At 37.6% G+C, this 18,108-nt stretch overlaps 1 protein-coding gene across 3 annotated transcripts in view; it reads right to left on the bottom strand.

Moving 5' to 3' along the window:
• NMU (neuromedin U) overlaps positions 1-18,108 on the bottom strand; it is a 174,762-nt gene that overhangs the window by 14,850 nt on the left and 141,804 nt on the right. For all 3 annotated transcript variants that reach the window (XM_066279338.1, XM_066279339.1, XM_066279337.1), the window contains 5 exons: positions 17,229-17,287; positions 6,765-6,812; positions 2,842-2,901; positions 1,144-1,173; positions 1,003-1,053 (listed from right to left, as the gene is read on the bottom strand). In XM_066279338.1, coding sequence (XP_066135435.1) covers positions 1,003-1,053; positions 1,144-1,173; positions 2,842-2,901; positions 6,765-6,812; positions 17,229-17,287 — 248 coding nt within the window. The remainder of the gene's footprint in view (positions 1-1,002; positions 1,054-1,143; positions 1,174-2,841; positions 2,902-6,764; positions 6,813-17,228; positions 17,288-18,108) is intronic.

Raw genomic sequence — 18,108 nt, 5'->3', positions numbered from 1 at the left:
GTTATTGTTAACCAATTCAACTTGTATTTGGTTTGTAAAGCCAGTATAACCTAACTTTCAACTCCTCATATGTAAGACTATTATGTGATTAAACATTTAAAATTGAGTTTAAGATTATCGTTCCCTTTCCACAGATACATACATGTTTAAAATAGACTGGGGTCCTCATTCCCTAAATTGGTCTATGGTAGTGAGTCACAAGCTTAGAAAGAATATTATAGTCAGGTTATTATTAAATTTTCTAATTGAAACACCAAAGTAGGTCCATTAGCATTTCTTAAATCGATACATAAAAAGAAAAAACTACCACTAAGCCACACAATTAGAAGTGAACTGAATTTAAGTTATTGGTTATTGGCTAATCTTAGTAAATTCTCCCAACTAGTTACAAATAAGGAGATCTTAGGAATATAAGTAGGTATTTTTAGTTATATTTAATTATATTTTTTGACAATTATCTTTAAAAATAATTCTATTCTCAATTGATTTTATTGGGGTGACATTGGTTAATATAATTATACAGGTTTCAGTTGCCTAACTCTATAACACATCACTATATACTGTACTGTGTTCACCTCCCCTAAAATAATACTTAAAATGCCTTTGGATAAAACAATTTTTTTTGTACTAATCGCTATCGAAAACAGTAAGTTTTTCTTAATTACACTTTTTTTTTGAGCATCTAGAATGTCAGTTCCATTAGAGCAGGATTTATTTTAAATTCTATTTACTGCTATATTTCTAGTACGTAAAATTGTGATTAGCACATAGCAGACACTCAGTAAGTGTTGAATGAGTGAATAATTTTAGTATACATGTAGTTATTGAGATATAAAATGAATTAAATGTATAATAAATATTGAATGCTATTTGTTAATGCATTTATATACTTTTAAAGTAAAAAAAACCATGAATTTGATTTAGCTCTATCAGATAAACTGAAAAAACAGGTTTAGAAAAAAATACTAGTGATTACTAGTAAGAATTAATCCTACAACTTACCACAACATTTGAATTGCCCAACTTCCGTGTCTTCGAATAATGAAATAAGAACTATTAAAAAAAAATAGTGAGCTTTACTATAGATGATTAATGGTTTCTTTTATTATTTTTTAATGTATATATTTATGAAAAACACCTTACCCTTTTGGTATTAACCTTTTCATCTGTTTTCTGTTGAAAAAAAGAGACACACTATCATTATATTATGCATAACAGAAAAATATAATGTAGGTTATATATATTATATAGTATAAAATTGGTAATATAAAATCCTCATGTAAGTTTTGAAAATGTGACACATATTACATGTAAAATATAAGATTGAACTTGGTTAAGCATATATTACTCTAAAATAAATGAGATATTAAAAACTGTTCATAAATAAAGTATGTACAAGATCTTTTCTACAATATTATTCATAAAAGTAAAAAATTGAGAACATCTACAAGTTCAACAGTGGTGGAATTAGAATGATATGATTACATATGGGATATTCAGAGAGATAGACAAGAAGGAATCACATTAAAATATTTGTAGCTATTATCACTAAATAATATTATGTTATTTTTGCTTTCTTCCATAAACTTTTTTATATACCTCTCTCCCATCAAAAATCTGTTCTAAGAATGAGTCATATCATTCTTTTTTGTTCTCATTTGCTTTTAATATAAAAGGAAACTCATGGATAAATATCATTATCATTTCTTTTATTTTAATTAAAAGAAAGTTTTAGAAAATGTTACCATGAAAAACACTAGGAAAAAATACAGTCATAAACAATTAGTTTCAGAAAACATTTATGCTTTCAAAATCAAGGGGTTTCTTATGAGTTATTGTATGTGATAGGCATAGCAGTGAGAATATATTAATGATCATGGTTTAATCAGAACTGCTAATGAAAAATATAATTCTAAACTTGAGGCTCTTATTCTTAATAAGGTAGTTTAAAAATAAGTGCATTTAGCCTGACCAGCCAGTAGCTCAGTGGATAGAGCGTCAGACTGGGATGCGGAGGACCCAGGTTCGAGATCCCGAGGTCGCCAGCTTGAGCATGGGCTCATCTGGTTTGAGCAAAAAGCTCACCAGCTTGGACCTAAGGTCACTAGCTTGAACAAGGGGTTACTCGTTCTGCTGAAGGCCCACATATGAGAAAGCAATCAATGAACAATTAAGGTGCCACAACAAAAAACTGATGATTGATGTTTCTCATCTCTCTTATTCCTGTCTGTCTGTCCCTATCTCTCCCTCTCTCTGACTCTCTGTCTCTGTAAAAACAACAACAACAACAACAGTGCATCTATAAAATACAGAATATAAAATAAGGTTTGGTGCATTATGCTATTTTTCAAGTTTCCATCTATTCTCACTTCAGGACAAAAAGTTCTCCCCAAAAAGCCGAGTAATTTTAATAAGAAACCAAGACATCACAGGAAGAATATAATTTTCATACTGACAATGATAATATACTATAGTTTGCTTTTTTTTGCATTCCAAATGTCTTGCTCTCCACAAAGAAGGATGCACCTGTTCTCCAACTGTAGTATGAGTTAGCAAGAGAAAAGAAGCCGAATGACTCCACTTTTCTCTCATCAGAGAAAGAACACATCCTTGAGGGGGACATTTAACTTTTTAATTAATGACTGTAAACTCCACTGATATGACCTTAAATTCCCAGACATCAGAGTAACCGAAGTATTTGTTTCTTCTCCGAAATCAGCTTATCCTCTTCAAGCTCCTCTTGGCTTACTTCCTAAATTGGGTATGTTTTCTTCTAGGAGGAATTCTAAGATACCACTGGGCACTTTTTTGCCTACAAATAACACACTACTTCAGTCGTACCTGAGGCTTCGGTCGAGTCCCCATAATTGTGAAGCAAAGCTCTTCCAATGCTTTGGATGCCTAATGGAAATGAGAAGATACACAGGCTATGCTTCTGTTTCAACAATATTTCCATAGAAGATATAACTGTAGAATATTTGGAACACAAGGATATTCCAACTACCCAGAATAGAATCCTTCTCTTGTGACCCACTATTGGAATCCCCTGATTTCACTCATGACAAAAAAAATTTGGCTTCTAAAAATAAAACTTTCAAGAAAATGTGTGGGAAAAAAAAGTTATGTACTGTATATATGCACTGATGAAGGAGTCCATTGTGGTCCAGATACATAGTTCTCAGTACTTGCTAAGATTTCACGGAATTCTATGCCTGACAGTAATTAGGGCAGTGCAAAAAGAGGGATGATTCTTCTCAGTTGGTAGCAAAGTCTGAATCTGCATGCCAAAGCTGTGAGCCTCGCTGAATGTTACTCATTATTGGATAATTTGAAAATCCTCAATTGCTCACAAACAATGGAAGCTGGAGAGGGAAAAGCCATGAATGGGGCACCTGATCTGAGTTACCACCCTCCTAGGCTGCTGACTGCACACCCCAGGATCAGGTTTTTCAAAGCGTCTGCGCGCAGAAGTAGGGCAGGGCTCCTTGTGGTTAGCAGCCAGCTGGGTGTGGTGAGGAGTAGCACAAATGGACAAGCAGGGGCGAAACCTATTTTGCACAGAATTTAGCACAGTAGTATCATGAACAATTGATTACTTAACAAATGCACATCGGAAAAAATAAGGATCTAGAACCATGAGGGTAATATAATTAGTGGTTAACAACATGGGCTACTGATTTGAGTAGCCTGCAACTCTCCAATTCCATTTCTACTCTTTATGAGCTGTGTTATCTGGGGCTGGTTACCTAACCTCTCTCAACTTCAGCTTCTTCAGCCATAAATCAAGGATTACAACATCACTGCAGAGGGTTCTTGGAAGGATTAAATGTAAGTAAAGTGCTTAGTATACTGCCAGGTACAGAGCAATTAGTTAACAATGGCAGCATTAAAAAATGTGTGACCTGTAAAGCTTGATTTGCAGCTATAGTTGCTCATAACTTAGATGTCAGAAAGGTTTGGGGCCACCAATATCCTCAGGTTTTAAACAACAGTGCTGCTTAATATGGTTGGTTTTAGTGAAGGATATAGTTGGAGTTACAAAACAGCTTCTCTGGGCATTCTTCCTAGTATCAGAGGTCAGCTTTGTTCCCTTCCATTTGTTTGACTGCCATGCAAATCATTGGAGACATTTACTAATAATATTAAGTGGCTCATACTATGTAGTACTTCAATAAATTACTAAACACTTTCACATTCTGTCCTTAAAACACAGTTCTGGGGTATACAGGACATGAACTGTTATTCTCATGTATAAAAGAAGCAAGATTCTAAGAGACTGTCACTTGCCCAAAACCACACATGGCCAGTAGTTGGTAGAGTGTGGCCTGGGAACAAGGTCTTCTGGCCCTTAGGTATTCCTGTGTCGCACTGGCATTGACTGTTACACCTGTAATTGGGAGTTGGATGAGAGAGATAGAGTGTGGACACTGATACATCCTTTCTCACTTTTTCTCTTCAGAGATAGGGACACAGGTCACCCCATAATAATCTGGAAATAAATCCCTGAAATTTCCTTTTATAACCCATCTAGCAATGCTGCAAAATGAAACAACAAAACTATCTAGTGATGTCATTTGTCAAAGAATTATCTCTTAATTTGAAGATGACTAAGTTCAGACTATGATTGTCTCCTTAGAAAACATATTCTAAGCTGGATGAGGCTTGGCAACAAGGTTGAACTTGGACAGAAAAAGTTTCAAAACAAATGACATTTTCTCCCGCAACTCTTTACATACAGAGATTATTTAATGAGCTACAACTATTTTTTTAAGGATTTATTTTATACTTAATTTTTAATATTTCATTGTTTAATTTTTGGACCTTAAAGATCTTTTATTTTCTATTTGGTAAAAATGTCTTGAAGCACTATTCAGATAATCACATTAAAAAGAAAATAATCAATTAATGATTTTTTAAAATGGTATCAGGTAATGTAAAAGATTCATAATAAATTTACCAACCTCTTCTCAAAATGTACACAGTATCCAAATCCAATAAAAGCTTAGTTTATCTTGATGGTCTTCAGATAAGTGCTTTAAAATTTGTCCGTTTAGTACTACATAAATACAAGTGATTTGGAGGGGGTGCCTAAATTTTAAATACAATGCAAAAGCTTGTATGCTGCATCCATCATATGTTGTATATCCATCAACACTCCTAAAGTACTCTGAATTTTTCATAAACAGGTTACCTGTTACAATTCTGGTCTTGCTTTACCATCTACAAGGGTCCCCAAACTTTTTACACAGGGGGCCAGTTCACTGTCCCTCAGACCGTTGGAGGGCCGCCACATACAGTGCTCCTCTCACTGACCACCAATGAAAGAGGTGCCCCTTCCAGAAGTGCGGCGGGGCCGGATAAATGGCCCCAGGGAGCCGCAGGTGGTCCGCGGGTCCGGTCGTAGTTTGGGGACGCCTGATCTAATGCCTCTAACTTCCTGCAAGTGATCCTGGGCAGACCGAGGAATGGCTTGAGGCAGAAGAAATACAGCATTATGCAATGCTGTCTGTCTCCACACCGGCCAGGATGACATTCTGGAAGGACTGCGAAGACCATGGAACCTTGGCCAGAATATGTAAGGGGTATGCCCAAGGCACACAGCTGATTGCTCTGACAAGGGCAAGCTAGACCTCTGCTGAGCCCTCTTCCCCATCCAGAAGGCTAGTGATACTGATTAAAAAAAAATTTCAAGACACTAAGACTAACTCTACTCTCCCTAACTCAGAGATAGAGCTGCAGGCAGAAGCAGTAGCGTCCAGTAAAGCTGGTGTAAGGAGGACACACGTATACCCCACTTCTCATGTTTCCACGTACAGGAGCTAGACTAACACTCTTCTCTCCCCACCCCTCTTTTTTTTTTTTTTTTTAAAGATTTTTATTTATTTTTATTCATTATAGAGAGGGGAGGGGGGGGAGAGAGAGAGAGAGAGAGAGAGAGAGAGAGAAAGAGAGAGAGAGAGAAGGGGGGGAGGAGCAGAAAGCATCAACTCCCATATGTGCCTTGACCAGGCAAGCCCAGGGTTTTGAACCGGCAACCTCAGCGTTTCCAGGTTAACGCTTTATCCACTGCGCCACCACAGGTCAGGCTCTCCCCACCCCTCTTAACTCTTTCCTATGGGAAGAGGAGGGAGTTATCAGAGAGATGACTGACAGGAGGAAATTGGGCATGCTCCACTCAGCCCTTTCCTCTTAGAAAGCCAGCTCTCTGGTCAGCTCTTCTTGTCAGGTCTCCGCCCTGTGACAGAAAACCTGATTCTGGCAGGAGGCCCCAAGTCACATCTAACCCAGTTTAATTTTAGGGATAGTTTTAGCAAACACACTCAACGGTTCTAAGGCCACATTCACAAATTGACTTTTCAGTTACAATGATACTTAATCTCTGTAAGTCAGATTCTATAAGTTTCTCTCCCTCTATGGCTTTCATACTCAATGTAGGGAAAGGATATTAGCCCCCAAATACAGCAGCAGACATATTATTTTTAACCTAACACAGAATTTGATTTTGAAATTAGCATTTTAATTTCCAAAACATGTGTATATTATCTGCAAATCTAATTTACTTAAAGTTCTAGCATTTTACAAGATAAACTCATAGCTCTGAATATTTCCTGCAGATGACGTAATAATTTCCAATATGTTGACATGTTTTAATAAGACCATAAAGTAATGACAAGGGATAGTATAGGAAAAAATAAAGGGAAAAGGAAGTATTCAGCACTACACAAATGTCTACATCATTACAAAATACCTCTAACAGGAATTACCTGACGCTGAGGACCAATGGACAGGAATGATGAACAAGCAGCATCTATCTGTAGGAAACAAAAATGCCGGTTTCATTTTGGAAGTAGACAGAAAATAGCAGAAAATGGAAAGCAGATTTGACAAAGTCAAGTTACCTATGTAACAGTAATCCAAGTTTTGTAACAGTTTAGGACTCTTGGATTTGGGACAGAGGAGCCTCTTAAATTTTCTAAATTAAGGCCCTGGCCGGTTGGCTCAGCGGTAGAGCGTCGGCCTGGCGTGCGGAAGTCCCGGGTTCGATTCCCGGCCAGGGCACACAGGAGAAGCGCCCATCTGATTCTCCACCCCTCCCCCTTTCCTTCCTCTCTATCTCTCTTTTCCCCTCCCACAGCCGAGGCTCCATTGGAGCAAAGATGGCCCGGGCGCTGGGGATGGCTCCTTGGCCTCTGCCTCAGGTGCTAGAATGGCTCTGGATGCAACTGAGTGATGCCCCAGAGGGGCAGAATATCACCCCCTGGTGGGCATGCTGGGTGGATCCCGGTCGGGCACATGCGGGAGTCTGTCTGCCTCCCCGTTTCCAGCTTTGGAAAAATGAAAATAAATAAATAAATAATTTTTTTTTTTTCTAAACTAGCCCTGGAATTGGGATTTCCCCCAAATTCACCCCCATACCCAGTGGGTATATGTTCCCAGAACAGTTCATAAGGGATCACCAGAGAAGCATAAAGATGATTCAAACATTGGGGGGAAGGGGCTTCCTGTGTTCTTCAGCCTCCGAAATGTGAGCGGTGACTAAAAAATGGACTCGGAATTAAGGAGCACCCCGTTATCATGTGCTCCTTTATTGCACATAAATCTAATCACACCATCTAAATTAAATAATAATGGCCTAAGTGTTAAATTGGCATGACAAATAAAATACAGTAAAAACTCTTACACAACAAAGGCAATCTACTAGTTTGCTACCAAGGAGCCAGCATTAGAAAAGGGATCCGTTTTACAACGTTTATTAAATTACAGTTGCAACTAGCTGTTCTCAACTTTTATCCTAAAGAGAAAACTTGAAAGATTTTAAACTGCAATATAAAAGATTTATATTAATCATTTTAAAAACTGTGTTGAGAAGCACTAAGCTGGATGTCTGAAGTTGTTTATGGCGTTTATTTCTTTGGTGGCCTTTTAAAATGGAACTAGAAAAAAATGGTACTGATTCTTGTCTGTCTGGGATCATTAGGTCAAGTCCCATTTAGGGCACATCTCAGAGACTCTTTTCTAGTCTCAGAATTCTTTGCTGAGCAGTTTCATTTCATGTCCATGCTCTCACCAAACTGATGGGGGATTATCATACTCTTCAGTCATAATTTCTCCATTTTCTTATTGCTTCCCAGTTGACCATATACTAAAATATAGGATTCTTTAATATAGAGAATAACAAAGGTGTTTAATATCAAAAGGCATAAGCTTATGCCGCTCTCCTGTTTATGTTCAAAGAACTGGTCGTTTTCTCCATCTATCGCAGACATTTGGGAATTGTTTCATTCCACTTGTCACTTGTCCCTTGTGCCAACCTGCTTGCTCCCTCTCCATGCCATGCAAACCCAGAATCAAGACTACAATCACACACACACACACACACACACACACACACACACACACACACACACACACTGCTAAACCTCTCGAGGGCAGGGGTTCTGCCATATCTTAGCTGCCAGAATAAGTGTTCAATGAAGTAGCTTGCCCAAGGTCTCCGCCAGCCAGCGGCACAGCTGGTAATATAAAAGCAGGTGTGTCTGCTATGGACCAGCAGATGCTACACCGAGTCCCAGGCTCTACCCACAGGATGCAGTATCTCCATGTGAAGCCCTTGCAGAGACTATATCACTCCTTGCTCCCACTGCACAACTTATAAAATCCCCAGATAAGAGAAGTGATATTTGTGAAGGGTTGGTTGAAGGAAATGAGCCCATCCATTTCTTTTGAAGCTAGAACTGAAGCCTCATCATCATCAGAACACTGCATGTTTGGAGCATATTATCTTGGCTGGTGACAAGATTGTTTTCCCTGGGTTCAATGTTCTGTCCTCAGTGCTTATTGAGGGATGAGTCAAGAAAACATTCCGTGAATCCCATAAACGTGTTTGCAATAGAGAAGTTTTAAGTGCACATTTTTACCTTGCCTCTCTCACTGTCCTCTTGATAAGATGAAGCTCCCACTGAGAGCTGTCCTTTAAAACCAAGTACTGTACTTGCTGAAACTTGACATTCCTTGAGATATATCCTTAGCATTTATTTTTTATTTTAATAACAATTGAATAGTGCTTACTTTGTGCCAGCCGCTGTTCTAAATGTTTTACTGATACTGGTACATTTGACTTGAGCCTCATAACATATCTATATAAAGAAGTTACCTCTAACCCTGGCCAGTTGGCTCAGCGGTAGAGCGTTAGCCAGGTGTGTGGAAGTCCCAGGTTTGATTCCTGGCCAGGGCACACAGGAGAAGCGTCCATCTGCTTCTTCATTCTTCCCCCTCTACTTTCTCTCTCTCTCTCCCCCTCCCACAGCCAAGGCTCCATTGGAGCAAAATTTGTCCGGGGCGCTGAGGACCGCTCCATGGCCCTGCCTCAGGTGCTAGAATGACTCCCGTTGCAGTGGAGCAACACCCCAGATGGGCTGAGCATCGCCCCTGGTGAGCATGCCCGGTGGATCCCGATTGGGCGCATGCGGGAGTCTGTCCCCCGTTTCTCACTTCATAAAAATACACACACACAAAAAGTTATCTCCACCATTCCCAGTTAATTTATGAGGAAACTGAAGCACAGAGTAATTACTTAATTTGCCCAGGGTTATACAGTTAGTATCTTTTTTCTTTCTTTCTTTCTTTTTTTTTACTTACAATATTCTCTTGCAAACAAACATGCTTTCTTTCTTACTGGGTTCTAGGAGGTTCAGAGGCAGAATTTTTACCCAGTTCTAGCCGTTCTATAAGATACTTTCACCTGTAAATATGCATTTTGTTTTCCTTGTAGTTCTGATATCACATTATATCTTTCATTTTCTTTGTTCCTCGATGAATAGATATAGAAATAAAAATAAGAATGGAGCCAATGACTAAGCTCTAGATAAAACAATTATGTACACAATTCCTAGATGAGAAGACAAGTACTTTGTAACATTAAATCATGGGAAACAAATGATTTCTGTATTTGATTAAAATTGTAAAATAAGTTCAAATTAAATTTTGAAACAAAAAAAAGAATAAGTGTTCAATAAATATTATTTAACTACATTTAATTGAACTTGTGAAGAAAAATATAAGAGAAGTCAGTTGAGAGGGGAAAGCCAAAAAGATAGTCTTTTAAGCTTTGAATTGGGACCAAATGTGTAATAAATATATCACCTCCAAATGATGTTTTGATTTAGCAAGGTAGGAGAAAGCGGTTCCTCCTGAAATCTTTGTGGCGCTTAGATATCTGAAGACGTTACAAGCTGAGGGCGGAAGCTGTCCACCCACGGACCAGGCTGCTCACCTCTGTGAGGTGGCTCGTGTCCAAGAGCAGAGAACTCTTGAACCACAAGATTAACTAATCGGTGCATCAACATTGCTCAAATAAAAATATCAGAGTTAGAAAAAACACCAATTAATTAAATTTGGAGAAAATTGCAAAGCTTTTCAGTCTTTGTTCTCGTTTCTTCTAAAAGGCACAGCAACATTGCTCACCCACTTTCCATTTGGACAAGCATTTTTAATTTTACTCAGATTCTGGCCCTAATGGTTTTAAGTGCCACTAATTGCTTTTCAGAACTCTGTAGAGTCCACTGATGAATCTGTTTGACAACATATTAAGATGTAAGGGGCATTTTTGTTTTTCACAGATAGATGCTGCTTGTTCATCTTTCCTGTCCATTACTTTACTGTATATGGGTTGAAAATATATTTCTGGTATTCTTAGCATCTTAACTTCTTGAAATATCTTTTTCTCTAAAAGAATTTTTAGGGCTTTTACATCTCTGAGTTTTCCCCAGCATTATCATCTCAAATATTATTTCAAAAATTTCCCACAGAAATATAAGTGATTTCAAGCTAAAATAAATATTTCTGTATTATTCATTAGCTGTTGTCTAAATTAGCCTGCATCTTGTTTATATTTTTCTAGTGTGTGCTTTGCTATACCAAAGTAACAATCCTTATAATAGACTTCGTGAATTTCTTTTTTTTTTTTTTCTTTTTTTAAATATTTTATTTATTGATTTTTTTAGAGAGAGAAGAGTGAGAGAGAGACAGAGAGAGAGAGAAGGGGGAGGAGCAGGAAGCATCAACTCCCATATGTGCCTTGACCAGGCAAGGCCAAGGTTTCAAACCGGCGACCTCAGTGTTCCAGGTCGACGCTTTATCCCACTGCGCCACCACAGGTCAGGCACTTCGTGAATTTCTATGTTATTAAAGACTATTTAGTACTTGGCATTCGATATCTATTTTGTCTTTTCCCTCGTATACATTGTTGGGGGTGGCTAGGTACAAAGGGTATTCTCCTCAGTTCACAGTTCACTATCATCATTGGACTCTCTTCATTTATTTCTTCTTTGTGTATTTCCATTTCCTACTCCTATTCTAACCTCCAATAAGCAACTTTTTCAACGCAGTTGATGTGGATTTTCCATTTGCTCCATTAGGTTCTATACAATCTTACTGTTGTTTGTTACACATATGTGGTATTTTCTTATTTTTTTTTTCCATTAACACTATACTTAGAGATGTATCCATGTTACTGGGTACTTCTAGTGTGCTGTTTCTAACTGCTGTGGAATACAATGTGCACTCACCACATGATGGACAGCGCGGGGCCCTCCAATCCTTCCATTGCCGCCTTGCATCTTTCCTCCATTTAATGGATGAATAGGAGAATCTCTTTGGGCTATGCACTCAGGAGAGGAAATGTTAGACCCTGGGGCTATCTAGGTTGCTTTCGGGATGGCTCCTGACTCAACACTCACATCTCCAATGAGTGATGCTTTGTACACCCCATATTCTTGTAACACTTGTCATCATCTAAGTTTCAGTTTTTTACCCAACTAATGAGTGAAAAGTGACACTTCGCTATTTTCTTCATTTTCATTTCATTTTTACTAATAAACTTGAGTATCACTTTAGATGCTTATTGGCCTTTAAGGTTTTGTCCTTATTTATTTATTTTTTAAGGTTTCATCTTAAATTGTTCTATCCTTTGATTAATTTTACTTTGGAATCCCATTTTTAATTGACTTGATAGCATTTCTTAGGTTATTCTAAAAATTAATCCTTTATCAGTTTTAGACATGTTAATATATCCTTTAAAAGGCTCTTACCTTTTTCTATAGAATCTTTTGTTTGAAAAAAAAACTACTATTAATGTAATTTACTTTTATTTATATTTTTTTGTATTTTTTCAAAGTGAGAAGTAGGGGGGCGGCAGACAGACTCCGGCATCTGCCCAACCGGGATCCACCCAGCATGCCCACCAGGGGGCGATGCTCTGCCCATCTGGGGCGTCACTCTGTTGCAACCAGAGCCATTCTAGCGCCTGAGGCAGAGGCCATAGAGCCATCCCCAGTGCCCGGGCCAACTTTGCTCCCATGGAGCCTTGGCTGTGGGAGGGGAAGAGAGAGAGAAAAAAGAGAGGGGGAAAGGTGGAGAAGAAGCAGATGGGCGCTTCTCCTGTGTGACCAGGCTGGGAATCAAACCAGGGACTTCCACATGCCAGGCTGACACTCTACCACTGAGCCAACCAGCCAGGGCCGTTAATGTAATTTAATTTATCATTTTTTGGCCCTATGATTTATATCAGAAGTTTCATTTAAGAAGTCTTTCCCGCCTGACTAGGCAGTGGCACAGTGGATACAGCGTCAGACTGGGATGCAGAGGAGCCAGGTTCGAGACCCTGAGGCTGCCAGCTTGAGCACGGGCTCATCTGGTTTGAACAAAAGTTCACCAGCTTGGACCCAAGGTCGCTGGCTTGAGCAAGGGGTTACTAGGTCTGCTGAAGGCCCACGGTCAAGGCATATTTGAGAAGGCAATCAATGAACAACTAACGTGTCAAAATGAAAAACTGATGATTGATGCTTCTCATCTCTCTCGTTCCTGTCTGTCTGTCCCTCTCTTTCCCTCTCTCTAACTTTCTCTGTCCCTTTAAAAAAAAAGAAAAAAAGACTAGAAGTCTTTCCCTACTCTAAGCTCACAAAGATATTTTCCTAATAGAAGATAGTTTCTATTAATCTAATAATTTTATACTTCATATTTATATATTTAATCCTTTGTTTAGGGTGTTAATTTTTACTTTCCTCCATATAGCAAGATAGATTCTCAACTCTCATTGACCAAACAATCTGCTCTTTTCCCCACTGAATTTTATTTTATTTTATTTATTTCTTTTAAGTGAGAGGAGGGAGGATAGAGAGACAGACTCCTGCATGTACTCTGACCAGGATCCATCTGGGAACACCCGTCTGGGGCCGATCCTCTGCCCATCTGGGACTATGCTTGCAACTAAGCTATTTTTAGCACCTGAAGCTGAGGCTCCGTGGAGCCATCCTAAGTGCCTGGGGCCAATGCATTGGAACCAATCCAGCCAGGGCTGCAGGAGGGGAAGAGAGAAAGAGAAGGGGAAAGGAGGGGGTAAGAAACAGATGGTCACCTCTCTTGTGTGCCCTGACTGGGAATCGAACGTGGGGCTTCCACACACCAGGTTGACGCTCTACCACTGAGCCAACTGCCCAGGGCCCCCACTGAATTTTAGTACTACTTTTACTGTAAGTTAAGTTTGTGTGTAAATGATTTTCTGTCCTAGGTTGGGTTCCCCCAGAAACAGGACTTGAGATAAGGATGCGAATATAAGAAGATTATGGGGAAGATGACCCAAGAAGCACTAACAGAAGAGTAGAGAAGTAAAACGGAAGAGAATGATCATTTTTCTTATTTTTACTAAACATGGTATTTCATGTGGATGATTCTTCTGTAGATATTAAGTTCTTTTTAAAAAGTTTTTATTTAACTTATCAGAGTGACATTGCTTAACAAAATTATATAGATTTCAGTTGTACACTTCTCAGAGAATAATAATAAAGGGAATATTATCCCTTATTGGATAATAAAAGGAATGTTATCAAGTAAATTACCACTGTGGGTAACTGGGGTCAATATGTCTGGGAAACTCTGGGAGCCAATGTAGAACTCGGAGTTATCCCAACTGAGCTGAGATACTTAGCCACCAACTTCCTTGGGTCACCAGTTGAGGACTGCTCTCAGTGGGGTGAATTAACTCCCAGGCATTTCTGGTCTTCTCTGAGCACAGGCCAGGCAGACAGAGTCACAGGGGCATGCGATTAGAATCAGCAACGGAATGGTGAATGACAAAGGGATATGAGTGTCTGCCAAATTCTCCAAGCTCTAGTCCCTGCTCCATTGGTTTATTTACCTGATCTGGTGCCATTACCTTCTTATTATTACAATTTTATAGTACTTCTTGATATCTGGTAGGGCAAGTTCTCATTCTTCACTCTTTATATTTAAAATCTCCTTAGCTATTTTGTAAATCTATACTTTTCCAGATCAACTGTAGGTTAGATTTATGAAGTTTCTGAAAAAAATTAAATGAAATTATAATTGGAATTACATTGATTTTTTAATGAAATTTACATTGATTAATTTGGAGTTAACATATTTTTATAACATTAATTGTTCCATCAAAGAGCAAAGAATGTCTTTCACATCATCTTCAATTTTCTTTATTAAAAATTTTTTTTAATAGTATTATGGATAAAGGTATTATGTACTCTTGATTGGGTTAATTCCTAAATACTTAACAGTTTTTGTTCCCATGGTGAATAATCTAATATTTTTAACTTTATTTTCATGTTGAAAAGAAATGTTAATTGATTCTTATATATTGGTATTATATTAAAAAATCTTCTCAATGCTTACCTTAGCTCTAATACTATAAGACCAAGAAATTTCTTAATGTAATTCATCATGATTCTAAAGGAGAAAAGACATATTGCTTACCTTGATATTGATGCAGATAAACTATCTGATGAAATTCAAAGCTGATTTATGATTAATAAAACTCTTAGCAAGATACTTCAAAAAAGAATTTCCTTGGCCCTGGCCAGTTGGTTCAGCAGTATAGCATCGGCCCGGCATGTGAAAGTCCCAGGTTCGATTCCTGGTCAGGGCACACAGGAGAGGCGCCCATCTGCTTCTCCACCCTTTCCCCTCTCTTTTCTCTCTATCTCTCTCTTCCCCTCCTGCAGCCAAGGCTCCATGAAAGCAAAGTTGGCCCAAGCGCTGAGAATGGCTCCATGGCCACCGCCTCAGGCACTAGAATGGCTCCAGTTGCAGCAGAGCAATGCCCCAGATGGGCAGAGCATCGGGCCCTGGTGGGCATGCTGGGTGGATCCCGGTTGAGCGCATGCCGGAGTCTGTCTGTCTGCTACCCCCGGCTTCTCACTTTGGATAAATAAATAAATAAGAATTTCCTTAATCGGATAAGGGCTACATAGCAAAATTCTAGAGCAAATTTATACTTTATGGAGAAGCATTAGAAACATTTACTGTGTAACAGTACTGGAGGCTGGAGGTTTTGGAGAAAAACAAAGGAAAAGAGAAATTGTTTCCTCAGTTCTTCTTGTGTTACTAATGAACCTTTTGGCATCAGTTAGTTTTCTATGAATTTATCCATTTCATCTAACTTTTCAAAATTACTACCATATATCTGTTCATAGTGCTTTTTTCTTGGTGACAACTTTATTAAGATATAATTCATATACTATACAATTCATCCATTTAAAATGTACAATTCAATGAGTTTTTTTATGTGTGTGTGCTCTTTACAGAATTGTGCAACCACTGTCAATTATCCATAATACTATTAAAAAATATTTTTAAATCTCCTTTTTCTTTTGGTGATCCACTCTTTTTCAGTCTATATCTTGTTTATCTTTATTTTCCCTCTCACCTTTAAAATCAGTACTGCCAGAGCTTACTAACATCCTGAAAGAACAAATATTTGGTTTTGTTTATACTGTTAATTTGTTCTCTTCCTTTGAATATTTATTCTGCTCTTATTATTATTATCTACTTTATTCCTGTTTCTTTGAATCATTCCTAGTGTTTCTTATTACCCACAGTTTTTTAGTTGACTGCTCGGCTTGTTTTTAAAGTTTCTTCCTAAAATTTTCTAACTACTGTTTTAGTTGTTGCCTATAAATTTTGACTTACAACATTTTTATGTCATTCAGTTCAAGTTTCTATTTTAGCCTAGGGTTATTTACCAAAATGATATTTATTTTCCAAATAGATGGAATATTCAAGTTATACTTTTGTTATTAATTTCTAGTTTTATTTCATTATGATTAGAAAATATTTAAAATGGACCTTTTCTAATTTATGGAAACACATGGTCTAGTGTTTGTCAATGTTCTAATTATATTCAAAAAGAATGTGTATACTATTTAGTGCAGGCTTTTAAAAATGTATATAATAGCTCAAATTTATTAATTGTATGATTAGGTCTTTGATAAATCTATGTGTTATCTGTTTTAACTATCAGTTTTGAGAAAGATGTATTATAGTCTCTAACTACAATTGTTCATTTACCTACATATTGTTCCCTGAAGTTCCTTCAATTGTTAAATAAATTTTGAGGTTGTTTGGTTAATATATATTAATGATGACTGTATATTTTTTATTGTTCTTTTACTAGCGTATGTTGTTTACTGGCTTGTTCATTTGAATTCTAATTTATCAGATTAAGATTGCTATTCTAATTTTCTTGCCATTCATATTTGTTGGTGCATAATTTTTCACCCTTTTTGCTTAGCTTTTTTTTAAGCATTTCTTTTTTCATTTTTCCATTGACTTGAGAGAAAGAGAGAGAGAGAAAAAGAGAGAGGAAAGAAGAGGGGAAGGAAGGGGAGGAGTTGACAGAGAGAGAGAAGCATCAACTTGTCATTCCATTTAATTGTTTTATTTAATTTTGCATTCTTTCGTTGCTTCTTGTGTGTGCCCTGGCCAGGGATTGAACTGTGATCTTGGCTATGCCGAATGATGCTCTATCCACTGAGTCACCCAGCCAGGGCTATGCTTAGCCTCCTTTTGTTTATTTTCTGTTTTAAGTGTGACTTTTATGGACAACATATGCAAAATCTTTTTTTAAAAATATAATCTGAGAACCTATATCTTTTAAGTGGTATAGTTTAGCATATTCACATTTATTGTAATTAATCTATTATGAGGACTTATTTCTGCCATCTTACTTTACAATTTACTTCTTTGTTTCTTTTTACTTTTCCTTTTTTTGTTTAATAAAAATTATAATTCTAAATACTGTAATATTAAAATGTTAGTAAAATCATGGTTGTCCCAAATCTCAATTATATTATTTTATTTCACTATGATAAGTTCTAAGGAGGGTAAAGTTTCCATTAATTTGTATGAGTATAATTCCTTACCTCATACCACAATTGCAGTTCTTGTTCGGGCCATAATTCTTGAGGTAATACTGGAGCACCTAAAAGTAAAGTTATACTCACATGTTAATTTTATAGTATTTCTTCTAAAATTAAACATTTATATATACATTTATTAGTTGCTTAACAGTGAGGATATGTTCTGATAAATATATTGTAGGCAATTTAGTCATTGTGCAAACACCATAGAGTGTACTTAACATGACCCTAGAAGGTTTAGCTTAATACATACCTAGGCTATCTAGTATAGCCAATAACTGTTCCTAAGTTATAAACCTGTACAGCAGGGGTCCCCAAACTTTTTATACAGAGGGCCAGTTCACTGTCTCTCAGACCGTTGGAGGGCTGGACTATAAAAAAAAAACTATGAACAAATCCCTATGCACACTGCACATATCTTATTTTAAAGTAAAAAAACAAAACAGGAACAAATACAATATTTAAAATAAAGAACAAGTAAATTTAAATCAACAAACTGACCAGTATTTCAATGGGAACTATGCTCCTCTCACTGACCACCAATGAAAGAGGTGCCCCTTCTGGAAGTGCGGCGGGGGCCGGATAAATGGCCTCAGGGGGCCGCATGTGGCCCGCGGGCCGTAGTGTGGGGACCCCTGCTGTACAGCATGTTACTGTATTGAATACTGTAGGCAATTGTAACACAGTGCTATTTGTGTATCTAAAAACATAGAAAAGGACAGTAAACATATGATATAAAAGATTTAAAATGCTACACCTGCATAGGGCACTTACCGTGAATGGAATCTGCAGAACTGGGCGCTGCTCTGGGTGAGTCAGTGAGTGAGCGGTGAGTGAATATGAAGGCCTACCACAGTGGTCAACAGAGCCAAATATCAATGGT

The sequence above is a fragment of the Saccopteryx bilineata genome, chromosome 5 (genome assembly GCF_036850765.1).
Source record: "Saccopteryx bilineata isolate mSacBil1 chromosome 5, mSacBil1_pri_phased_curated, whole genome shotgun sequence".
Lineage (NCBI taxonomy): Eukaryota > Metazoa > Chordata > Mammalia > Chiroptera > Emballonuridae > Saccopteryx > Saccopteryx bilineata.
Note: the sequence above shows the minus strand (reverse complement) of the source record. Positions and strands in the feature narration are given on the sequence as shown.